General features: G+C 40.2%; 1 protein-coding gene across 1 annotated transcript in view; it reads left to right on the top strand.

Moving 5' to 3' along the window:
* The window catches only part of NKAIN2 (Na+/K+ transporting ATPase interacting 2), a 1,532,464-nt gene that overhangs the window by 1,499,911 nt on the left and 5,130 nt on the right, over window positions 1-27,423 (top strand). The window contains exon 5 of the mRNA XM_006878982.1: window positions 12,264-12,324. Within this exon, the coding sequence (XP_006879044.1) occupies window positions 12,264-12,324 (61 nt within the window). The remainder of the gene's footprint in view (window positions 1-12,263; window positions 12,325-27,423) is intronic.

Raw genomic sequence — 27,423 nt, 5'->3', positions numbered from 1 at the left:
CTCTCCGGTGAGTTTCCAGAGGCAGTTGTTCACATGGGAGGAGATTGCCCATCCTTCTCCTGAGCAGTGACTGGTGGCCTCGAACCACATGCCTATGAGATTGCAGTGTGGCTTCTTGCCACTAGGTCACCAGAGCTCCCTAGAGCCACCATAACAAGAAACAAATAAATAAAATGCTACATATCGGTGGTTTTAAAGGATAGAAATTGTTTCTTAAAATTTGGGGTACTAGAAGTCTAAATTTAGGGCATGCACCCAGAAGAAGTTTTGAGGTTAACTTTCACTTCTAAGAACTCAGTGAAAGAGAAGAAAACCCTCAACACAATGGATTAACACAATGACTACAGCAGTGGACTCAAGTGTATCAGAGACGATGAGAATGGCACCTGAAGGACAGTATTCCCTTCTGTTGTTCCTAGAGTCGCTGTGAGTTGTACTCAACTGGATGTTACCTAACTGCGACAACAACAACAGCCACGGCAATCTTGAGTGTGTGTGTCTCTACCTGTCTGTCTCTGTGCCTTTCAACTCTTTTTATAACTCAGAAATAACCACCATTAGAACCAACCTACTCAAATATGAACTCAACCCTAACCAGAAAAACCTAATATAATTTAAAAAACCTCAAACCCCTACTCACCAAAAGGACTAAATCCACAGGTATCCAGAATTCAATACAAACTTTTTAGTGGACACAATTCAGTCCACAAAAAAGAAGTATCCAAAAAATACATATATTTCAACCTCTCTGAAAAATAAGTCTAAAATACAGTATTTTAAATACTGAAGTGATTACATTTTCAATTATTACAACTGGATCATGTGAAATACTTGCCAAAAATCTTAGATATCCTTTTGACTATTAGCTTCTAAATTAATTGTAGGGGCATATAATCATAACTTGGTTCTTGGAAAGAAAAGATAATTTTAATCTGATTTAGTTACAGAGAGAAAATATCATTTCCTTTCTGTCAGTAATGCTAACAAGATGATATGTAATTCTCTATCAGATGAATTACAAGTAAGCAAATCATATTAGGTGGATGAAGGTGAAAAGATGAATAAAATAAAAAGATTTAGGCTTAGCTCTGCTTTGAATGCCAACAACTAAAACTGGAATGTTCAGTTTTGTCACATGAATTTTATCACATTATGTGTTTGCCTACTATCATTTGCACCTTTTTTGTGCTATTTTAGTCATATTTAAGTAAAAAAAAAAAACAAAACCCAAGATTAAATAATTTCTTTTTTGCAAATCCTAATGCTCAAATCTGCTTTCAACCACACAGGTAACTCTTCTCTGATTTGGGGCACTTTTCCTATTTCTCCCATGATGTGACTGACCCAAATGCCACTGAACTGGGACCATTTCTTCTCTCAGGCCTGAATATACACACCTTTCAAACTCTTCTTGAGATCCAGCTGAAATATTCTTCTCTTTCTTTCCCTCCTCTGTTCCTCATCATCCTCTCTCAAAAGCATCCCATCATTCAAGATATTCTCTCAAAAGTGCCATCCTACAACCTCTCCTGGGGACAGGTTGCTAGTCCTCAGCAGAGGCAAGACCTAATTCAAGAGCAGAGTTATATAGAAAAATGGTCAAATACTCCATTTCCCTTTTAGGGAAAAGGTTATAAAACAAATTTCTTTTCCATTCAACTATTTGTGAAAATTTTGTTTAATAACAATAACCACAATGTAACAGCATTTTCTCCCCTACTTCCTTTAATTCTCATTTTCATTAATCCTTCTCGTCAAGCCCTTTCTGCCTTCTGCGCATTATCTTCAGGCAAATGCTGCTCTTTTGATGTTGTTTGGGTGTTTATTCTAAGGAATAAGTGCATTCCACTGCTTCCCTGGTGTTATTGGTCACCGTATGTTGTTGTTACGTGCCAGAATGAGATGGATTGACTCATTGACTGGGGAAAGATCACTGTATGTTGTTGTTGTTATTTGCCATCAAGTTGTTTGTGACCCATAGTGACCCCATGTACAGCAGCTCTGAACCCTGCCCTGGCCTGAGTAAGTCTCACTAATTTCAACATACTAACCTCCACTGCCCCTATATCACTGTCACTATATCATTCCATCTCACCTGGGATCTTCCTCTCCTGTGCTGCCCCACCACCCTTTCAAGCATGATGTCCTTCTCCAAGAACCGGTCTTTCATGGCTATGTGTCCAAAGTATATGAGTCAGAGCTTCAAAATCCTAGCCTCCAAGAAGAAACTTAATTTCACTCTCTCCAAGACAGACCTATTTGTTTCCTTGGCATCTATGATATGTTTAAGACTCTTCTCCAGCACCATAACTCAAAGGTATCAATTCTTCTCCTGTCATCCTTAGTCATTTTCCAGCTCTCTGATGCATAGCAAGTAATTGAGAAGACCATGGCCTGAATCAGGTGCTCTTTAATCTCTAGACTGACATTGTTGCTTTTCAGCACTCTGGAGATGACCCTGACAGTGGATTTTCCCAGTACAATTTGGCCACCATATCGACCTGCGTATTATTTGGCTGAAGGTTGAGCCACAGAGCTGAGTTTTGTTCCAGATTAGAAAAGCAACAAACAGCCCTAGTCTCAGGGCCTCCACAAGTCTTTATTAACCCAGCTGGCCTATCCTCTGATATGCTTCTGCATTCTGTTGTACATCCCTTATGCCCAACCCCATGCAGGATTTACTACTGTGAACCCTCTTTTGAGTAGTTAGTTGTAGTCAGGCATCATCTATTTCTGGTCTCAGAGGTGTGGAACTTGAGGTTCACATGGTCCCTCAGTCTTTTGGAATAAATGTTTTTATGGATCTTTACTCTTCTTCCGTCTTCTTTAACAGAGAGAGAGAGAACTAACTGCGTGCTAAATGGCTGTTTGCAAGCTTTTAAGACCCAGTCCCTACTCACCAAAGTAGGATGCATAGCATTGTCTTTATGGACTATGTTTTGCCATTTAACTTGAATGTGCCCCAAGATTATGGTTTCAAAGCCCAGAACCAGGAACTCTTCCCTTCGGGTGTTTGGCTATGATTAGGAATCCTGCCTATCATCATCTTATATTGGTTCTGCTAAATGCATAAATATACAGCACATGCACTATATATTGTTGTTATTATGTGCTATTAAGTCTCCTGTGACTCATAGCAACCCTATGTACAATAGGTCTGAACTCTGCCCTATACTGAGCCAGGCTCACTGTCTCTGACACGTCTAGCCCCATCACCACAGTTATTCTGTCAATTCTTCTCATCCAGGGTCTTTCTTTCCTGTACTGTCCCTCTATCCTTCCAAGCATTATGTCCTTCTCCAAAGACTGGCCCCCTCCTGACAACATGCCCAACGTATGTAAGATGGAGCCTTAAAATTTTTGCCTCCAAGGAGCAACCTGGTTTAACCCTCTCCAAGACAGACTTGTTCTCTTGGCAATACCTGGTATGTTCAATATGCTTCTCCAGCACCCCAACTCAAAGGCATCAATTCTTCTTCTGACACCTTTAATCATTGTCCAGCTCTCTGATGCATAGCAAGTAAGTTCAAAGACCATGACCTGAATCAAATGCACCTTAGTTTCTAGACTAAGAACATCATTGCTCTTTACCACTTTGGAGAGGTCCCTGACAGCAGCTGTACCTAATGCAATTTATCTTTTGATTTCCTGACTGCAGGTGCCAAGAGTGTTGATTGTGGAGCTGAGCAAAGCTCTAACTGTTACAACCCCAGTCTCTTTTCCATCTATTATGGTGCTGCCAGTTGGCCCAGTGATAAGGACCTTTGTCTTTTGATGCTGATGTTCAATCCATATTGAAAACTACAGTCCTTGACCTTCTGCAGCAAACACTTCAGGTCCTCCTTAGTTTCAACAAGCAGGTTGAGTCATCTGTATAACACAGTTTGCTTAGTCTTCCTCCAATCCTGATGCCACATCCTTCCTCATAAAGTTCAGCCTCCTGAATGATCTGTTCTGCATACAGTTGCAAAGATTTGGAGACTGGATGTATTCTTGACACAATCCTTTCCTGATTTTGAACCATGCAGTATTTCCTTGCTCTGTTCTGAGAACTCATTTCTGGTGCAAATATAAGTTACGCAGGAATACAATCAAATGTTCTGGGATTCCCATTCTTCTCAAGACTAGCCACTAACATTAGTATATACACCATACACAGCATATATTAATATGAATGTAGAAATACTATCTACCAAGCCTATGTATTATCATGGTCATAGTCTTTTTTTCACCTGTCCATACCTGTTTTCCTGCCTGTCTTCTTGAATATTAGCTTTTAGATTTTTTATTATTATTATTATTGATATTGCAGGTTTAAGGCAGGTCTGTAGGTCCATAGGGAGTTGCACTCTAACCCAAAGGCAGCGTCTCTCTATCAATTTAAATCCACCAGTAGCTCCATGAGAGAAAGGTGGATAATCTCCCATGCAATTTATAGCCTCTGAGGAGGGTCAGCTATCAGCTGTTCCAATTCTGGGGTGATGAGTACATGTATAGTAGTACTGCAGGAATCTGTGTTTAATAGTATTGACTTCAGTTGATTGTCTTTTTTGTGTATCTCTCTGGCTCTTGTACACTCAGCATTTCTTATGCTGAAGGAACTAAAGAACAAATTCAAGCTGCAAGTTGCAATGCTTAAGAATGCTATTGGAAGAATATTGAATGATTCAGGAAGTATTAAAAATGAAAAGATGGAAAGAGTATACAGAGTCATTGTACCAGAAAGAAGTGGCTGACACAGAAGAATTTCAAAAAATAACATATGAGCAAGAGGCAATGGTGATGAAGGAAGGAGTACAAGCTTCTCTGAAGGACTTGGCAAAAAACTAAAGCCCCAGAAATTTATGGAATACGAACTGAGGTATTTGAACAAACAGATGCTGCCCTGGATGTACAACACCAAGTTGTGCCAAGAAGTCTGGAGGACATCTACCTGGCCAGCTAACTGGAAGAGATGCATATTTATTTGCATTCCAAAAAACAGTGATCAGACTGGGTGTGGAAATTACCAAACAATATCACTAATACCACAAACTAGTAAACTCCTGCTGAAGAATATCCAGAAATGACAGGAACAGTACACTGACATAAAACTACAAGAAATGCAAGCTGGGTTTAGAAGAGGTCATGGCACTAGAGACATTATTGCCAAAGTCAGATGGATCTTGGCAGAAAGCAGAGAGTACCAGAAGAATGTCTATCTGTGTTTCAGACTGTGTGGACCACAACTAACCTTGAGGAAAATGGCAATCCCAGAACACTTGATTGTGCTTATGCGAAACCTATACTTGGAGCAAGAAGCAGTCATCAGACCAGAGCAAGGAAACACTGCATGGTTCAAAACCAGGAGAGGAGTGTGTCAGGGATGTGTTCTGTCCCCATACCTTTCACTATTGTATGCAGAACAGAAAATTCAAGAAGCAGGGCTTTATGAGGAGGAGTGTGGCATCAAGATTAGAGGAAGATTCATCAACAACCTGTGATATGCAGATGACACAACCTTGCTTACTGAAACTGAAGAAGACCTGAAGTGTTTGCTTCAGAAGGTCAAGGACCATAGTCTTCAATATGGATTGAAGCTCAACATCAAGAAGACAAAGATTCTCACTACTGGGCCAACTGGCAGCACCATGATAGATGAAGAAGAGACTGAGGTTGGTAACAATTACAGCTTGCTCAACTGCACAATCAACACTTTCAACACCAGGAGTCAGTAAATCAAAAGATGAATTGCATTTGGAAAATGTGCTGTCAAAGACCTCTCCAGAGTACTGAAAAGCAACAATGTTAGTCTAGAGACGAAGGTGCGCCTAACCCAGTCCATAATCTTCGCAATTACTTGCTATGCATCAGAGAGCTGGACAAAGACTAAGGATGACAGAAGAATCAATGCCTTCGAACTGTGATCTGGAGAAGAGTCTTGAACATATGATGAAGTGCCAAGAAAACATTAAGTCTTTTTTGGAGAGGGTGAAACCAAATTTCTCCTTGGAGGCTTGGATTTTGAAGCTCTCTCTCACGTACTTTGTGCATGTGGCCAGGAGAGATGGGTCCTTGGAAAAGGACATTATGCCCGGAAGGGTAGAGGGATAGCACAAGAGAGGAAGACCCCAGAGGAGATGGATTGATACTGACTGGGGCATTAGGGGTTGGTGTGTCAGAATTACTGAGACTGGCTCAAGACAGAGCAGAGTTCAGAGATGCTGTACATAGGGTCACTTAGGCCGCAGTACATAGGTCGCAGGCTACTCAACAACACAACACCAAATCTGTATCTTCCTTTTCTTTAGTCTAATGTGCTTATCCTGCCCTTATTCTTTTTGCCTTTCCCTTTACTCATCTTAATGTGTCCACTATCTATTTACTAATTTCCACTCCCCTCTCCCTCTCTTCACATTGAATACTCTAGAGGTAAAAAAGGTCTTGAGGCCAGGGCATGGTAATTAAGGACCAGAGGAAGAAAACCACCTAATAATTACCAAATGTTTACCCAACTCTGAGGTGAGGAGGAGCAGGCAAAGAAATTAGACTGGAAACTGAGTACTCAGTATACACCAGGAAGGGTACATATGCCATGAAAGAGTTGCCCTTTTGTGTTGTGGAGTGGAGTGCTCATTAAGCATATTGTATGAATGGATGCCATAGGTTAGCGGAGTTTCCCCCCCTTTCTTTGATACATACTCAGCAGAGAGTTCTGGTAACCTAGTGGTTAAGGACTTTTACTGCCAACCCAGAGGCAGGCAGTTCAAATCCAACAGATTCTCCATGGGAGAAAAATGAGCAGTCTCCTCCTGGTGATTTACAGCCTCTGAAAACCTGCAGGAGGATCAGCTATGGGTTGGTTCCAACGTGATGGTTCATAACAATAACAACATTACAAGTGTATCAGGGATGGTGGGGATGATACGATAAGTGTGTGTGTGTGTGTGTGTGTGTGTGTGCGCTTTCCTATTGCAAGTACTTCAGGGATGGTGAGCATGACACAGGATAGGGCAGGTTTTGGATCCAGTGTTCATAGGGTCACTATTGGTTATAATCAATATTTGTTACCTATCAACATTTATGAGACTGCAAACTCCCTGAAGCTAATACAGCGCTTTAATACGGTGACTTTGATAGGGGAAATGAAGGGCATGTTTTGTTTTCTGAGGGATATTTAGCCTTGTGTGGAGACCTTTTCAGTTGTTTATCCTGGATAAGAGGAATTGACACAGTGACTGTTGCAATGGGGTTAGGTGTGTCAGAGACAGTGAGGTTAGCTCAGGATAGGGCAAGGTTCAGAGTTCTTGTTCAGAGAGGGTCATAACGAGTCATAATCAACTTAACAGCACAGAACAACAACAATCCTGGAGGGGAAAAGGACTACTTACCTCTAATAGAAACCAGGAGTGCAAACATACAAAACAGAACTCAGTGCTTTGCTATTGAGTCAGAATAGTCCCATAGCTGACCCTGAATGGCCTCAAGGCTATAAAGTGCATGGAAAGAGATGATCCATCTTTGTCCCTTGGAGAACTTGTGAATTTGAACCACCAACGAGGAGCAGCCTTTGGGATAGAGGTGCAGCTCCCTATGGTCTACACCACCAGAGAGCTCCCCTAAAGCACAGTCTCTGCAACTGATATTCAACTCAGAAATGTCCAGAGTGATGAGACTGAGAAACCCTGATCAAGAAATTAGCAGAGTTAAAGATTCTAAAAGGCATTCAGAATTCCTAAAAATGACTTTCTGTGGCTAAATTTTCTACATTGCTATTGTTGCTATGTGTCATGGAATCAGAACTGGCTCATAAATGACCCTCCAGGGAGTTTTCAGAGACTAGGAACCACGTAGGAGGGGAGTCCTCATGTTTCTCCTGAGCTACTCAATGTGAACTGCCTGTCTTTGGGTTGGCAGGGCAACTCCTTCCCCACTAGGCTACCAGACCTTCCGAAACTGCTCTTAGGGAGTTAAAAACTAGAGGAAAATCCTACATGGTTAATGAAAATGGGAAGATGACAGTGGTTTCTGAATCTTGACTCATTCAAGGCAAACCCCTTTCCATTTGTATTTAGAGGTGACCAATTTAAAAGCTAAAGTTATCTTAATCAGCAAGCTTTTGTAATGAAATGCAGCAGGATTTACTTTTATATCAAAGGAGCTCCCCAGATAGTTAAAGAATGCAACCGAATACAATTAAAAGATCACGAGTAAGCAGAATAGAATGCCTTGGCTGCATTCTGGGAGACTGCAGTTAATAATCCAGAATCTAATGAGAGGTTTAAATTCACTGGCCCTGAACTCTGAATTTATCAATGGTTTTTACCTAGATTTTCATTTCCAAGTAATGAAGTGATGAGTAAGAACCAAACGAAATTATTTCAGCTTGGGAAAAATTGCTTTACAAATGATTCAAATAACAATGATTTGAAATTGAGAAGACATGAACTAGGATAAAACGATAAGATTTAGACAGGGAAATAGCTTAATGTCAAGGAAGAGCTGAATCAATACACAGATTTAACCAAATTTAGTCCCTTTGCCTAGCCACAGCCAGATCTAGGAATTGATGAGAAAAAGTATCATGCAGTATGACGCATCATGCAGTGATTTGACCATCTCTATGGGTTCAGAGAAGGAACAGCCTAGTAATCTGCTTCAAAAACATCTCAACCTTAAAAGTAGTTTGGTTTTTGTGGGTTTTTTGTTTGTTTTTTTGTTTTGTTGTTGTTCTTGTTCTTGTTGTTGTTGTTAAGTGCTGTCAAGTCGTAGATGCCTTATAGTGACCCAGTGAACGAAAGACCTGAACACTTGTGAAACTTTCATCGTTTCTCCAGGTTCATAGGGTTTCCGGAGGCAAGCTATTTCAGAAGTGGATGCCGCTCCTGTTTCCAGCTTGTTTTAATAAGGGAGTTCCACCAAACCCGGTCCACCATGGGTAACCATTATCACATTTGACACATCCGTGTCACAGTGTTCAGCATCACAGCAACCACAGGTTACCTCTGTACAGCAAATGAACAGACCAGTGCTATACCACTTGGAAGAATGTTTCACCAAAAACAATTAAAATCAGGTCTGAGGGCCGCGGATTAAAATTACTTACCTTTGGCTTGATAGCATCGCTTTCTGTCCACTAGGCCAACTGAGTGTTTGGTTTAACCAAACTTTTTATTTACTGTTCTGTAGATGTTTACACACATTTACATGATCTTATTGAGGAAAGGGGAAAGGAGAGGTTCTTACAGATTCCCAAGGAAACGTCAGAAAAGCAATATATGGCCAGCATTAGCCATGTGTGTTTTGGGTGGTGGTGGGAGTGTTACTGAGTGAATAGTGTTTCCCTTATGTGAGCATCTGGTTTTGTTTTCTTTTGAGGAATGTGGAGTGAGTGGCTGAAAGATAGAAGAATGTTGCATGGCCTCTACAGTTCCCAGCTCAATGAAAATGGTCAAATCACTGCATAATTTTATTTAGTCTAATAAAAATGTTTGCTAAAGCCAAGCAGGAGGAGCTCTGGTAGCCCAGTGGCAAAAAGCTGAGCTGCAATACCAAAGGTATGCTGTTCGAGCCACCAGTTGCTCTACGGGAGGATGGGCAGTCTCCTTCTATGTGATTAACTTTCTCTGAAAACCTGCTGGAGGGTCAGCTATGGGTCACTTCCTACTCTATGGTATACAACAACAACGAAGCCAAACAGGAGAAGCCAGTTTTTACCTGGTACCTGTATTCCAAGAGTCCTATTAAAAAACTATCATACAGACAACAATGCTTCTAGTATCAAAGAAAATAGTTATTACTATCACTGCTGTTACTGCCAATAGCAACATAAAATTCTAAGAGAAAAATTGACTATTGTTCAAGAGAGGTTATTTTAAAAAAAAAAAGAGGAAAACTAACTCTTCCTAATCAAACAGCTGATGCTTTCATAGTCTTTTTGACATATACTATGTCAGGTATGGTGCTTGGCTGAGGAAGGAAAAGGGCATGTTATACTTTCCCTTTCATGCACAACTTATACATAAAATCCTACAAAATGATTGCATAGGTTTTCTCACCCATTTGTTTCTCCGTGGTCATGGTCACTATTGCTTGCTTTTCTGTCTCTTGATGACCACCATTTCATCTCCTCCCACTAGAATCTACCAGAATTCATCCTTTAGCTGGACCCAAATTAGAGAATTTCTGACATTCCCTTTACATGTATCCTTCTTTGTCTCCAAATAGCTTTGCACTCTATAAATACCTGTTGTCGTGCCTTTGCACTGGAGGTTTTCCACTCACCTGCTCCTGAAAGACCTCTATCTGTCAGCTGAAGAAAGATAGCTTCACTTCACTTTTCTTAGCAGTTCTTTGTGTTTAGTCCCCTGATTGAAGCCCCCTTCCCCTGCCAAATATTGTCGCACAGCACCAGTATACAGTCTGTGTGAATATTGTAAATAATCTTCAGCATTGTTATGAGAATATGCCTTTATGGAATTCCCTAAACTATACTCATTCTTTTTAAGAAAACTTAATTCTTCATTTTTGAGGAAATGTAAATATTAATTACTTCCTTAAACTAATGGTCATTAACTCACTTCGTACCAATAGTAAGGAACTTAGGAGACATATTGCACTGGGAAAATCTGCAGTTAGAGACATGTCCAAATTACTGAAGAGTAATGATGTCATTTTGAGAACTAAGGTACATCTGATATAGGCCTTAGTCTTTCCAGTCACTTGCTATGCATCTGCAATGAATAAGAATGGCAGAGGAAGAACTGATGCCTTGAAATGTGGTGTTAGGGAAAGGTGCTGAACATCCCAAGGAGAGCCAAAAGAACAAACAAATTATGTCTTGGACAGGGTGTAGCCAGAGTGCTCTCTGGAGGCAAAGATGAAGCTTCGCCTCATATACTTAAGGCATGTTCCTAGGAGGAGCTATTCCTTTGAGAGGGACATGATTCTCAGAAAGGTGGAGGGTCAGCAAAGGTCACCCTCAACCGGGTGGATTGACACAGTGACTGATAGAATGGGCTCTAATGTATCAAGAAGTGCGAGGATGGCACAAAGTAGGACAGGATTCAGATCAGTTGTTCATAGGGTCACTATGGGTTATATTTTACTTGATGGCACCTAATAACAACAACAATGGTTATTATTTGATGAAAATGTTATTCTCACAGAGCCTTGGTTGACTCGTGGTAAAGAGTTGCACTACCAAGCCAAAGGCACATGGTTGGAATGCACAAACTGCTCCCCAGATAAAAGATGGTCGATCTCCCCTTGTGCAGTTCTCAGCCTCTGAGAACCCTCTGAAGAGTCAGCTGTGAATTTGCTCTCACTTGACTCAAACAGCAACATTATAAAAAGGGCACAAAATCACTCAATATGATAGGATAGATACCGAGTGACTTTGCTATGCTCCTTTCTTACTGCCCTCAAGTTAGTTGGTTCTGACTCATAGGGAGAAACCCTCCATCAGGTTTTTCAACCCCTAGATCTTAATGGAAGGTGACTGTCTGTCCTTCTTCATAGTCACTGGTAGATTTGAACCACTGCAGACACAAAGCCTTTTTTGTTTAGTAGTGCAACACACTACAAACTACCAATGAGCAAAAACTCCCTTGGCTGCAGGGCCAGTTTGATAGTATGTTTCAGAAATAGGTAAGCTTGTGTGCAACCCTGAAGTCAATGAATGATGATACTCCTTACTTGCATTGAGACACTCTTTATTTACAGGTGGCCATCTATCACTTTTCTGTAGCAGGTTCTTTTATTTATACATTAGCCCCAGTTCCTTTTACAGATCTAAGAGTTTGGTCTTACTTGCAAGAATCAATGAAATACAGACAAAATATGTAAAATATTATCTTCCAAAAGCTTTGCTTTCTGATAATCAATGAGAATCCAATTTTTTATTTTGGCTCTGACTTGGGGGGAAATCCTAGAATGCACTTGGCACAAATGCAAATGTGAATTCACTTATGAGTGGTTATAATGTTTTTCTTCTACTGCACCTCATATAAACTGTTTTGGATTTTCAAGCAATGAACAAATCTTGCACTTAAATGCAGGACCAAAAAAGACAGAGAAGTATATATATTTATTTATAAGGCAGGGTAACATCGCTTAAGTCACAAATCCACACGGGGGTCCAGACCCAGTCTGATGAGGCAACTGGGAGCACTGAATCTGGTTGAGAAGAAGGCCTGATTCTGAAAAACAGTACCCTCCCCCAATCCCACCACCCTGTTCTGTTTATTTTGCCTCTTGTCTAAAGCTCCTCTGTTTTGTTTCAGCTGGCAGGGTTCATCTACGCCTGCTATGTTGTGAAATGTATAACTGAAGAAGAGGACAGCTGTAAGTATTAAAGCTCTATTATGTTTCTTTCAAGTACAAAGCATCTTTTCCCTTTTTGTTACCTAGCCTCTACTTCTCAGACAATTATCTCCCAAAGCATCATTAGAACAAGACACAACTTTTTGTGCTCATCAAGGCTAAGGTGTTTTTCCTAAAAGTGCCCAGTATGCTAAAGAAATGGGGAGGCACCCGTTCTGAAAGCATATTACTTTCTTTTTATTTAAAGACACTTTAAAAAGCTATTCATAAGATGATGATTCTGATAAGGGAGATGAAGATAGAAGGATTTTAAAATGTGGTTAACATCACTGTTTTTACAGACTATTATAATTTAAACAAAGTATTGACATTTATTCCATTACACCCAGAATTACAAGTCTCAACAGTCAACAATTTGTAGTAGTTCTTACAATTCTCATAGGAACTGATTTCAAATTACTTAAAGGAATTTTTTTTCCAGGGACTTAAATGTGAATATTTTCTATTGCCCCTTACTTTTATACAAATAAGTAACTAGAGCTCTATGTTAATAGAGTGTCAGTGTTGAATCCATAATTTAGACCATGGAACTTTCTAGATTCATCTTCTAAGGAAGTCAGGTAGAAGGGTTCTACCTTTTCCTTGTCCTCTAAGGATATTAAATAAACCAGTCTAAACCCACTGCTACTAAGTCAGTTATGACTCCTGGGCAACTCTCCATCACATTTTGGAGGCTGTAAATGTTTACGAGGTGAGAGTGCCCATCATTCTCCAGTGGGGCACTGGCGGATTAGTTAAGTGTTAAGTTAGCAGCCCAACATAATATATACTGTCACCAAGGATCCTAAGAATCTGTAATTGAAGGATTAGAAAGTACTTTAATTTGTTCTGGATATTCATATAGGAAATTGCCTTTGAATCTATATTTATTCCAAGGGGAAAAATAGAGATTAGAATTGTTTTCATTGGTTTCCAAAACTATTCATAATGGTTCCGTTTGGGAACAGCACAGAAAAGAAGGATGAGAATCTCTTTTTCAGTTACAGGATTGTCTGAGGGGAAAGAAGGCAAAGGGAAGTAAATGTTGCGTCTTCTCTTTTGTACTAGGAAAGAAGAGTCTGTATCATGTGATTAACTTTGAGAGGCAAATTTTAAATCATATACATATGTGATGCACAATCGGACATATACAACATATAGTTATATTTATTTCATGTAAGAGGAAATCAGGGTAAATGTATAGATGGAAATGTCACTTATGGAAGATGTTGTTGTTAATTGCTGTCAAGTGGAGCATGACTCATAGCGACCCTATGAACAAAAGGCCTAAAGCCTTTATATAATTATTATCATTTATCAAAGTTCATAGTTTCCAGAGATGTATTGTTTAGGAAGTGGGATTAAGCCAGTTAATTCAGTAGGACATGATAAGCTTAAGGCGACTAAAGGAAGCACAAGATACATCTCTGGTATTTGTCTTATGCATAAAAGTTTGTTTAGAGGTTAAGAATAATAAAATATATTAATTTTAGAACATATGGACTCCATTTAAGTGTATAAGGTCATCCACATATTACTATTCTATTTGCCAAAGCCTTGATGAATGCAAAGTCTGCAGTTAATATTCCTATGAAAATTGTAGTTTCCTTATATTTTACAATTAGATTTCACAACAAGCCAGTATATTTTTATCCTCATAGACTATCTACTGGCGCACAAAAAAATCACAGAGAGATATCTCTGCAGAAGAACACTGAGCTGTCAAAGGGGTTCCCAGAAATATGAGTTCCATAACGTCTGTTGCTCAGAAAAAATATCCCTAAGCCACATAAGTATGACACTGAAAATTTTAAGTGCACATTTACATATCAACAACTGTAAGTGCATTGCATTAAATGCATTCTTTTTTTCCTGATAAGCAGTTTTCCAAGCATTTTAATAGCAAGTCTTTCTTTAATATGAATGCCCTTTGATAATTCTAACTTGATCAAGTTCTTGCCAAAACCATTTAAACCTAAGGGAATTGAAAGTCACCAGTATCTTTTAGAAGACTAAATATAACTCCAAAGCATTGGATAACTTTTGCTAATACAAAAAATAATGTGTATGTTCTTTATGTACATTTTACCAGACCTTTCCCACGTTTTTGTTAATCTGAAACACAAGCTGACTTCTCTTATTTTAGTTTTAGTTTTATTTCTCAGTTGGCTCTGGTGGCCTACTGGTAAGAAGGTGCACTGCAATCCCAAAGACACACAGTTCAAATCCACCAGCTGTTCCACAGGAGACGGTTGAACAATCCCCTCCTGTGCTGTTAACTGCCTCTGAAAACCCACCAGAGGGTCAGCTATAGGTTGGTTCCAATTCAACAGTACACAACAGCAACATTCACTTAGATTAATAATTCCCTTAGATGTCTGTAGTTGTAGTAAACAGCCTGAAGGAGATTCTGCCTTTAGTTGATCCTCTGTCCAGTGACCTATGTATATTTCTAATGAGATTAATTTATCGTTATCATTCACATACAGTAGTAAAAAATATGAGTGCCTTTGAGGTAGAGGGCTTTGGCTTCATCTTTCCCACAAAATAGCACTGTCTTTGTAATTTATTTGCATGTTCATCTCCAAAAACTGCTAGACCATTATCACTGCCAAGGTTAGGCTCAAAAGTAAAGATTTGAAATTTCTGTCAAATTTCTGGTTATTACAAAAAAATTATTTTGATCCTCAAATAATATTTCAACTTAGTGAAAGTAAGAGAAAAATGGTTCTCAAAAACAAAGCCTCACATCTGAGAGATAGTCAATATATATGTAATCATAAGCTTGTCTATATGTGTCTAGTTTCCCTGCCATGTTTATGCAGTGGGGCACAGTGATAGGAGTGTAGTAGCAGAAGTAAGTGTGTTAAAGAAGTAGTTGTAACATGGGGATGGCCAAGTCTGACTTCTACCCGCTACATAAAGGGAAACTGTCCCCATCAATAATATCCATAGCAGCAAATAGCTAGTTGACACGCCACCTCCTATGCTTCTGTACTTCTTTCCACCAATCATTGGGTTCAACATCTGTTGCTGATTTGCAAGCTTTACTCATAGTTGTGGTGCCAAGAGTGCAGTTTATTAGAGATGTAAGTTGGGCAGTAGAAAAGCCAAAGAATATCACCCAAGGCAAGTCTAGGCTTTTAGCCCAGCAATTCCAAGGTTTAGGTCCTCAACTAGTACAGATTCTGGTTTCAGTTCAGCACTCAGCTTTTCCTTTCATCATTTGACAAGAACAGCAAAACCTTTAACTGTGACCTTTATCTTAGGGCTTCTCTGGCTATAACTTGCTACAGTTTCTCCACATAATGCCATAGTCTCTCCACAACTAGAGTATTGCCATGAGAGTATTGCTATCAACAGGGTCTTGCTCCATTCTCCTTCAAGACTTTCTGCTCAATGTGGGAAGCAGTCTCTCACTTATCCTAGTGCCACAGCTGCTGATGATTTGCAATACCATGTGTCTGCAGTTAAGGTAGCTGGAGATCAGAGTGGGGACCAAAAAATGGCCAGAAAAACCAATTTTTAAGCTTACACCAAAGTATGCTAGCCACATTTCAGTTTCAAAGAACCTTCCTTACAAGAAACACAGAATGGTTTTGTTTCTGTTGTTGTTGTTGTTGTTACGTGCTGTCGAGTCACGTGCGACTTTTAGTGACCCTATGTACAACAGCCCTAAACTTTGCTTTGTCCTGTGCCAATTGCACTGTCTCTGACACTCCCATCCCAATTACCCCAGTCACTGAATCAATCCACCTCATAGAGGGCCTTCCCCTCCTGTGCTGTCCCCCCCCACCCTACCAAGCATGATGTCCCTCTCCAAGGACCGGTCCCTCCTTCCAACATGTCCAAAGTATGTTAAATGGAGCCTCAGAATCCTTGCCTCCAGGGAGCCGCCTGGTTTAACTCCTTCCAGGATGAATCTGTTTGTTTTCCTAGCAGTCCATGGTACCCTCAATCCTCTTCTCCAGCACCACAGCTCAAAGGCATCAATTCTCCTATTCTCCTTAGTCATTGTCCAACTCTCTGATACATAACAAGTGATTGCAAAGACCATGGTCTGTATCAGATGTACCTTAGTCTCAAAGTATATTATTCTAAGAATGGTCTATGGAAACAAGGGAGCTTAAAGAATAAAGTATGTTCTTGATATTGTGAATCTTCCAGTCAGAACCACCCCAGTGTACTGTCAAGTCAGAACTGACACATAGCTGACCCCCTGGTGGGTTTTCAGAGGCAGTTAATCACATGGGAGGAGATTGCCCATCCTTCTCCCATGGAGCAGCCGGTGGATTCGAACTGTGTACCTTCAGAATTGCAATGTAGCTCCTTGTCATTAGGCCACCAGAGCTCCATTAAATAAAATATGTCCTTTAATAATTCTGAAATAAATACAAAAGTTTCTGAGCTACAAGATCAGTTCTGATACCATAGGCTTCATATAAGCAAGGAAAATCAGGGGAAACTAGGAAGAAAGAGTTAGAAACCCCTGGAGAGCTATGGAGAGGGTTCAAGCTTCTTGAGTAAAGTTCAAGCATCATGATGGAACAATAAATCATCATTTAAATACCCTAAGAAACAAATCCACGGCTATAGGGGTCAGTTTAGACCCAGAGAGACTGTCTACTGGATTTCTGAGGTGTAAATGAGGAGATAGTGCATCTTTCTCCCTGGGAGCAGCTGGTGGATTCAGTGAGCACCTCAACAGGTAATAATACACTGTGTGACAAGAGTTCTTTATCATTGAACTAGAGGAAGTTATACATTTATGCTATTAAAATCAAATATACTACTTTAGCTATTTCTAAATGTACAATTCAGTGCCCTTCCTCATATGCAAAATATTGTACAATCTCCAATTCACCTTTTAAGCCATATCCATTCACTTTCCTAGAGCTGTTTCATTACTGGGAGGTTTTTAAGGTACTTTCGTGTAGTGTTGGGCAGTAAAAAAAGCCTGAATATTTAAATTTATATCCTTGACCCTTTAGTTTTATAAGTCTGAGACACAGGAAGACAGGCCAACTGGCTGCATAAGCTAACAGGACACCACTGCCATCTGCTGTGCCCACAAGGAAATGTGACGACTCTTACCAGGGATCCTAAATAGGGAGATGCTGATTTTCTCTTGCACACCTGAACACGTATGCACATACATGCACAGGTATGCACACACATGTCCATGTGTACACACACACACACAATGTGGCTCCTGGGCACCTGGACGTATAAGGCACCGTGTAAGGCATTAAATGTCTTTGACTAAGAAGTTTCAGACATGCAAGTCGGCCTGCTCTCTGCTCCTCAACAGGAAAGTGTTCTGGTCAGCTTGTCTTGCAGTGGGGTGGTCTGCCTTTAATTGAATAGCTCTTCACCTTGGGAATAACAAGTCAGAGACCCCAGCTCCAAAAGTGAACCTTGGCCTGCTGAATCCTATTTAAATGGACCAACCGCCACAGCAAAGTTTTCAAGAAAAGAGAATGATATGTCTGAGGAAAAAAGCCTTTCTCCAGGCGGGCAGGCACCCCTGGAGATGCTATCTTTGTGGTAGGACTCTTCCCTGTATCATCTGCCTCCAGCCGTGCTGAGATATCTGTATGACCTCCAGCCTCTTCTATTCTTCCTTTTTGTTTTCTTTAACAATAGCCTATGCAAGTCATAAAAACACTCCAAGATTCCTGGTCAGGTGTGCCTTTTATTATAACTGCAGCTCTTTATTCTCACTTAATCCTCTCATCTCTTCTGCAACATGCAATCACAGGCCCACTTACAGTGATTAAACTGAGAACTTAGCCTCTGTTTTATGAGTGTTGTTAGATATTACTATTAGAAGGAAGTCAGAAAACAGTTGGACACAGCACTGATCCTTGACTTTTAAAAAATGACTACATTATTTTTACATTTTTGCATTATTTTATTAAATTGTCTTTTAAATTGTTTGCTTAATAATTTAACTAAAACATTTATTATCTAGTAAATAAGGTCCAGTCTTCTTAGTCAGTAAAATACTTCTCTCACTCTACTCACTGCTGTTGAGACAGAACTGACTCAGAGCTGACCCTCTGGAAGATTTTTCAGAGGCTGTAAATCACGTGGGAGAAGAAGGCTCATCTTTCTCCCACGCAGCAGCTGGTGGATTCAAAATGCCTGTCTTTGGGTTGGCAGCACAATTCCTTACCCTGTAGTTTACCAGTTACTGTGGAATCAATTCTAACTAGTCGTGACTCCAGGAGTGTCACAGCAAAACTGTGTTCTCTCGTGTTTTTACTTGACTGAAGGTAACTCTAGGTGACCTCGAACCACCAACCTTTCAGTTAAAAAGTATGTTAACCAATTGCACCACCGAGAGATGTGTATCTTTTCTAAAAGAGACTCAATTTATTTGTAACCATTATTAAATCACCCAGGAAACTATATGGAATGTCATCCTAAAAAATAACATCATAAGGGGAATTATTTTAAAACAGTATTGGAAAAAGAATCCAATCCCTGGAGCTACGCATATACACACTTGCACCCAGTCACCAAGCACAAAGGCATGGAAATCTGTCCTGAATTATCCAAGATCCACTGGCCTTGGGATAAAAGCCGCAATCGATTCATAGCCTCTCACTTGAAAAGAAAACCCCAGGAAATTATTCACTTGTCTGAGGCTAATAATGCTCTGTTATTTTTGTTTTATTTTTCTTCTAAAGCCTGCTGGCCTACACTCCATGTATTGAACTTTATTCTGTATGTTTTGATCATTCCTCGGTTCGTCAGGATCACTGAGTCTGGGTACAGTGCTTCCAGTGCAGTCACTAGCTCGCCCACTTGGAGGAGGGGTGAAGGCAGGAAGGAGCAATACCCCTTTTGAAAAATACCTGTTTCCAAAATAATGTCAGTTTACTTCAGACAATATTGGAAAAATACAGACAACCAAATAAAATTAAATCAGCCTGCCAGCCTTCGGCTTTCTTTTCCTTCCTTCATTCCTCTGTTCCTCCCTCCCTCTCTTCCTCCTTCCTTTTCTCTCTCCAGTCCTCTCCCTTCTCAGTTGTTAAGTTTAGCTTGCATATACTGATAATAACCTGAGCTGCTTTTCCTTGTTACTCGTAAATGGCTCATCAAAGTTAACCTATGGGGAAGAGGAGACAACTAGCAGTTGAGAAAAGATGCCTGGTGACCAAGAGCCGAGTTGAGAGACAGAGCTGTGCAAGTTCAAGATGTGTTTGACGTGTCTTGCTTACCAAATATTATTCCCTAGCAATCAAAGAATTATCAAAAGTCTTTAGTGTATTTGTGGTTCCTAGTGGCTTAGTGATAAGAAGCTGTGCTGCAATCCCAATGGCCCATGGTTTGAATCTACCAGCTTCTCTGGGGGAGAAAGATAAACAATCTCCTCCTGTCCAATTAACTGCCTCTGAAAACCCATCGAAGGGTCAGCTATGTATTCAATGCGACGGTACACAAAAACATTAGTGTTTTAGCCTTTATGTACAGCATTTGTTTTAGAATTTTGATGGTGACTGGTGAAAACATCTTGTCCCTACCTGCCGGCTTCCTAGCAAATAAAACTTGTCCTTTCTTACCACATCTCCGTGTGGGATCATGCATTATTAAAGCCTGGCGTTCCAGACTTTGAATGCCTCTGCACTCGGAGTTGTGCTCAGCAAAACAATCCTGGGGCCAAGGTGAAGGGAAGAAGTATTACCTGTGTCTTCTCACTTGAGTACAAGGGCAGAGCATTCCTCTGACTTTATGCCTATTGCTTCTATTTTAAATGTTATTCTAAGAACTTTGTAGAGTTTGAAATGATGGAAAACTACTGCCTACTGTTCTATTTCAACACCTTAATGTTATAGACTCATAAAGACAATGACTTGCCAAAGTCACAGACAACTTTTGTGAACTTCTGACACTTGATTCAGTTCATACCGACTTCACTTGGGGAAGAGAATTAGGATGTTGTTGAGAACCACACCTACCTGGCTTGTTGCTAGAGAAGATAATCTCAGTGTCTAGCAAGTCCCCAATGTGGAGCAGAACTCAATAAACGTGTGGGAAATAACTTAATCACTCATTCAACTCTTCACAAACATTTCTTGGGCTATATGTATAAACTACTAAGGAAATGTAACACCTCCTCAGATCATAGGATATTCTAAGTATATAAGTAGCCATTTAGAGTAAGCATTTCCCCCCTTTTTCTAAGCAAAATTATGAGGGAAAAATCCCCAGATGTGGTGATTGTTGTTGTTAAGTGCCATTGAGTCGTAGGCGACGAAAGTCCTCAATACTTGTGTGACGTTCATCCTTTCTCCAGGTTCATAGGGTTTCCGGAGGCAAGCTATTTCAGAAGTGGATGCCACTCTTCCTTCCAAGCTTATTTTAATTGGGGAACTCCACCAAACGCTGTCCATGGGTAACCATTCTCACATTTGACTCCTCAGTGTCAGTGTTCAGCTTTGCAGCAACCACAAGTTACCTCTGTATGGCAGCTGGACACACCAGGGCTATACAACCTGAAAGAATGTTTGACAAAAAACAATGAAAAACAGGCCCAAGGGCCACGGATTAAAAGTCGCCCACCTTTGGCTTGGTAGCATCACTTTCTGTCCACTAGGCCAACTGCTCTCTATGTTGATGTTATTATTGATAAGTGTGGTATCACTTAAAAAAAATAAAAGACCAGATGGATAATCAACACCTCAGGTATATATTTGGAAATGCCTTTTCTCAGTAGCCTCTTTCAGACCTAATAGTGACAGCAGCATCCCCTAATAATGAGACTTGTAATCTATCTCTTTACCTTGCCTCCCAAATTAGTTTTTATGTATCAGTGAGTTGAAACCAACTCATAGCTCACCCTCTAGTGGGTTTTCACATGCGGTTTAATCGCACAAGAGGAGATTGCCCATCTTTCTCTTACAGAGCAGTTGGTGGATTTGAACTACGTGCCTTTGGTATAGCAGCACAGCTTTTTACCATTCAGTCACCATAGTTCCCTAATTCTCTGGTTGTTGCTGTTGTTTTTGATTGCCTTTGAAGCACAACTAATAGTGGCCCTATGAACAAAAGGCCTGAAGTCCTTCTACAACTATCAACAATTATCAAAGTTCACAGAAGGCATGTTGTTTAGGAAGTGAATGCCACTCCTGCTTACAGATCTGTTTTTCCACCTATGATTCAATTACTCCCTCTTGTGGTTACTGAAAAGAAAGTATGTAAGCTTTATTTCAAATTTTGATGGTCAGGTCAAAGTTGAGTTAGAATCTTTAGCAATATTGTGTGATTTTTCTTTTTTCCTCCATTATGTATGTTATTATATTCTCCATATATGATTAAAATTGAAAAATACTATTTATTTTCGCACCCACAAAGATATATCCTCATAGACTTCAAATGAATTGAATACTAGAATTGTGATGTTAGGGAAAAGTATTGAATATATCCTGGACTGCTAGGGGAACAAGCAAATCTGTCTTGAAGGAAATGCAGCCAGAGTGCTCTGTAAAAGCAAGGAGGGTAAAACTTCATCTTACATACAGAAAGAGATATCACACCGGAAAAGGTAAAAGGTCAACAAAAGAAAGGAAGACAGACATTCAACAAGATGGATTAGATGCTGCGGTGACTACAACAAGGGGCTTGGGCTTGACAGAGAGCAGGATGGTGCCGGAAAAGGCAAGGTTTCTGCCCTGTTGTTCACAGTGCTACTGTGAGTTATGGAAAGCTTGATGAAACCTAACAACACTATTTATGTCCTGCAAAACAAAGACTCAGGGAGGTGAATGATCACAGGGGGCATGGGCAATGGGATTAAACACAGCAGAGACCGTGAGAATGGCCCGGATCCAGCAGGGTTTCATTCTGTTGGACAGGGGGCGGGGTTCTGACAGCACCTACGAACAACAGAGGGTATTCCCAAGTCAAAAATTTGAAAGAAAAGGACGGATTCGTTCGCTATCCTCTGTTGATTCTGAAGAAACCGGATCTCTTTTCTAAAGATTCTTTGTAGAGCTAACAATGTGGTATGATAAAGGAGACGCTTGATGCAGAGAACGTTTTGTGGCTGGGTGGACTGAACTTATCTAGCAAAAGCATAGTATTCAAGTCCTTTTAATTAGCCTCAATAGGAAAGAAAGGCAGAGTATACGAGCGGGAAGAAGTGGTGACATCACGAAAATGATTGAAAGAAAATTTTCCCCATTATAATTATGCTGCTTGTTCTGATTCTACAGACACCCAGTCCACTTATAACAGGTATTCTGCACTTGATCCTGACAGCGACTCTCGAATTCCTGCACTGATAATAATAGAATGAGCAGGGAAAATGTGGGTACAGCTAAGAGGTCTGAAAACAGGGTGTCTTTAGCACCAGAATGTTGGTATGATGTTGTTAAGTGCCGTGGAGTAATAGAGGACCCATAGTTGACCTTTCAGCGAGGTTTCAGAGGTGCTTGCCCATCCTTCTGCTGGAGCAGGTGGTGGATTTGAACCACATGCCTTTGGTATTGCAGCGCAGCTTCTGCTGGGATCCCATTCTCTCCTCTAGGAACAAATAAATGAAAGACAGACTAAAAGCTGGCACCAGAAACAACTCTCCGAAAGCCCTCCAAGTCAGAGATGCGCCAGGAATCCTGGCCATTCAAAGTTAATCTTTTGATAAATGATGTTGACTAGCTCCCACTTGACTCCTTCCAGTTGTGCCTTTGTTTTGGAAGTGCCTTCTAATAGGACCAGAAGGCTGGGCTTTGCTATCTCGTTTTTTAACTACAGGATAACTGAGAAACTGCTAAGGGCGGCTACAGGTATGCAGAACAAAAGCATTGGAAGGAGCCAGCCCTGCAGACAGCCTTGTAAATAAGCAATCCAGGGGCAAGCCCTCAGTCCAGTGTGACATTTAAATGAGGCTGCTTTACCAGGAGACTCTCGGAGAGGTCTCTGCTCTGATTGGTTGGGGCTTTGCAGTAAGGCCTGAAAGAGAAACAAACTTAAAGCTCACAGGAGGTGCAGTTTGTTTAAATAATAGAAAGTAATTAGGCTGAAGACAAAAATCAGTGATGGCATTTTATAATTACAATTAATTTAAAGGTTAATTTCCTTTGGTGCTAAAATCTTATTTAAAACATTTACCAGGAAAGGAAATTGCAATGTTACTATCAAGAGACATAGAGTGCTTCTGGGAATCCGTGCCTATTATCACTTGAAAATTAGGTTAGGTCCAAAGTGGGAATTTCAATTCAATTTTGTGTATAATGGATGATGGTCAGGCCTCAGAGTCTTTGGGGTTGGCTAGGGCAGGCAGTGGAAGATTTGCATTTTTTGTTGTTTGTTTATAGGATTAATTGCAAATGTTTCCAACAAAGGAGCCTAGTTTATACATGAACAATCCTGACACAAAAAAAGAAAATTGGATATGGATTGCTGCCTTTGTAACTAATGAAGTTGATGTTAAAAGAATTCCCAAGAGCAGGGCTGCAAAGGGAAGCACATAGTCACACATCCATATACTTGCGCTACTGAATTAAATTGAAAAGGGGACAAGATTTCTGTTGGCTCCAAACCTGTCAATCCTGCTCCTCTGTCAAGTTCTACCTTTTTCATCATTCTGTTTTCCCACTGGGAATTGTCATGCCTCGGGTTCCAAATACTATATATGCATATTTCCAATTCAGTCCCTCACCTCTCTGGGATCCCTGCATAATAGTGGGAACAGCCAAAGGGAAATTGCTTTTTGCATGAATTTTTCCATTCACTATGCCATTGCTGATTTGTTCCCTTTAAATAGCTTATTAATATCATTGGTGTAGGAACCCATTCCAGAAATACAGAGCAGTGTGGAATCATGCGGCTATGAATAATATTAGCAATCGCCTACTTTAACACCCTCCCCCAGCCCCATTTTTACCATACAGGAAAGGAGCCTTCAATTCCACTTGATTCAAAATCAAGCCATAGTTGAGAAGCAGAAGTGAAAATACAAATCAAGACTCTTGCTTTTACATATGTTTTCTACATCACCTCGTGATTAAAGGGGAGACCAATTCCCTCAACAGTTAGTTAAGAATGGTGAGGGGCCAGTTAGAGAGAAGCACAACACATAGTGCAAGACAGGGAACGGCAATGGAGTTCTGAGGGCCAGCAAATTCTTCCCTGAAGCGGTAATGTTTACATTGAAAACTGAAGGCTGCAGCACATGGCAGAAATTGTTGGCTCTCAACTTCTAACCAAAAGGCTTGCCATTTGAATCAGAGCCATAAAACAAAGGCCTGGTGATCCACTGTCATAAAACTGCAGCCACTGAAAACCCTGAGTCGTGGATTTCTACTCTCACTCACATGGAGTTCTGATGCATCAGAACTTATTAATGGCAATGGATTTATGTAGAACCTATCAAAAACAGGTGGCCTTTGTAAAAAGAGAACTGCATGTTTTTAATTTATATTGACCAAATGCTCAGAATAATTCACACAGGAATGTTCTTGTGACTTTAATGAGCTCAAAAATAGTGAATCCAATTTCCACTTTCCCATGTATCAATAAAAATGTTAGAGCAGCTAGTAAATATTCACTACCAGAAGTTGATACTTGTTCTGAAGAGACATTTCATTTAGACTCAGGAGCTCTTCAATCCTCATGGAATCTGCGAAATGATACAAAGGTGTGTGTTTACAAAATTTATAAGGCTGGTTCTCCATTGGATGAGTAATTTTAAGAGGTACGTTTTACCTTTATTTTTCTGAATGTGCTCACAACCTTAATTAAAACAAGTGCTTTAAATGCATTCTGAATTTTAAATATATCCTGGATATCAGCTGAGAAAACATCCTTCCTCTTGGCTAACTAGTTCACCTACATTGTTGTTGCCGTTTTAGGTGCTGTTCAGTTTAATATGACCCATGACTACACTCTGAACAACAGACCTGAACCATGTCCACCTGAAAGGCCATATCATCACATATCACTGAAATAATCCTAGCAAAATCAAGACCAGTCAATACAAGCCGTCCAAATGTTGTGGCACCTTAAAGATAAAGCTTCTTTTTTCAGGAATTTTATCTAGTAATTTTATCATATGCTGCATGCTTCTCCACACCTACCGAAAGTTTTAAAGGTACATGGGTAAAGAAATGGCTCAAGCTTTATAAAATGTCTTGGCTTTTCTATCTTGCCCCATTCTTCTCACTGCTCACTCCATCTACTCTCTTGATTTTCATCATCATGGAAGGTTTATTTGAATCACGTTCATGATGAGGACATTTTCTCTAAGATCACCACTCCTAAGATTCACAGCCTGACTCCAAATGTGTCTCTTCCACCTTCTCATTTTCCCTCTGCTTTTCTCCTGGAAACATGTTTCTTCTCCTCTAATTTTTCACTTGCTTTGGATCCTCCAGCTCATCATTTCTCTTCCAAAAGCTGCCGTGGCAGTGATACTCAGAGCCCTGGCCCCTGAGGTTTGCTGCCTGCCCTGCACTCCGATCAGGTCTGGGCTCTCAACATCCTTGCCTCACTAGGCCCGTATTTACTGACTCCACTTATAATTTCTGCTCATTGCTGGAGGCAGTCACAACCCATTGAAAATGTGTCCCTGTCACCCTCAGTGACACCTCCTCTCATGTCCACTCCACATGACACACTCCCCAAAGATCCTATTCAAAACTTCTCCAGGCTCCTTAAATTTAGTGCTCAAATCTAAAAAAACCAGAACTAACAACAACAACAAAAAAAAACCAAAAACAAACAAAACCCTTCCATTTTTCGTTCCAGAATCTCAGCAGTTTTCTATACTGGAAATTATTTTGTTGTCTCCGTAAAACTCTGCCTAAATATGAAAAAAAAACACTTCAACATTTTCTAGTCAATATATTCTTGCCACATGTCGTTGGCCTTATCACCTTCTGTTTAATCCTAGGTGCTTAGTTCAAATGCCTTTCATCCTGCCCATCCCATTGGTAGTGTCTTCTATATATGTGTGTAACATTCTGAGTGTATAAATAAGTCTGATCCTAGCCTCTGCTATTATTCGTGTGTTTTTTTCTTTCTGATAATATATAACAATGTCTCCAAAAGTATTTCAAGTAAGAAAATTCAGTTTATATACATCTGTGTGTATATAAACTGTACTTTCTTATACACATATATGCTGGAAAGCTCTGGTGGCTTAATGGCAAAGATTTAAGCTGCCAATCCAAAGGCAGGCAGTTCAAATCCATTAGCTACTCCATTGGAGAAAGATAGGCAATCTCCTCTTGTGTGATTTATAGCCTCTGAAAACTTGCTGGAAAATTAGCTGTAAGTCTGTTCTGACTCAATGACATATAACAACAACAATAAATATAAATATATCTGTATCTTACATATACTATACAATGTATGGACACTGTGAAGGAGCTGTGGTATGGTTATTGTTGTTACGTGTCGTTGAGTCACTTACAACTCATAGCAACCTTATGTACAAGAGCCCTAAACCCTGTTTTATCCTGTGTCAACCTTACTATCTCTGACACACCTACCCCTATTATTCCAATCACTGAATCTATCCACCTTCATAGAGGGTCTTCCTCTCTTGTGCAGTTTCTCTACCCTCCTAAACATGATGTCCTTCTCCAAGGACTGGTACCTCCTTGCAACATGTCCAAAGTATGTTAGACAAAGCTTCAGAATCCTTTTCTCCAAGGAGCCCAGTTTCACCCACACCAGGGTGGACCTGTTTGTTCTCCTAGCAGTCCATGGTATATTCAGGACTCTTTTCCAGCACCACAGCTCAAAGGCTTCTATTCTCTTTCTATCATATGCAATTTATATCTTATATCTTTAGGTTTATATACTCAAGGCAAAGTCAGTTATGAGGCAGTTCAAACTTGAGTTCACTGAGACAATTATGTAAAGGATGAGGAAAAATGCATGTGTGTGTGGGGGGGGGAGGGGGGCATTCTGGTGACCTGGTGGTAAGAAACTGTTACAATCCCAAAGGCACATGGTTCAAATCCACCAGCTACTCCACAGGAGAAGGATAAACAATCTCCCTTGTGATTTATACCCTTTCTCTGAAATCCCGCTGGAGAGTCAGCTATGGGTCAGTTCCAATTCAAT

This window comes from Elephantulus edwardii, unplaced genomic scaffold (assembly GCF_000299155.1).
Source record: "Elephantulus edwardii isolate Elephantulus edwardi_28Jun2011 unplaced genomic scaffold, EleEdw1.0 scaffold00002, whole genome shotgun sequence".
Classification (NCBI taxonomy): Eukaryota; Metazoa; Chordata; class Mammalia; order Macroscelidea; family Macroscelididae; genus Elephantulus; species Elephantulus edwardii.
This window is presented reverse-complemented; position numbering and strand designations above follow the sequence as displayed.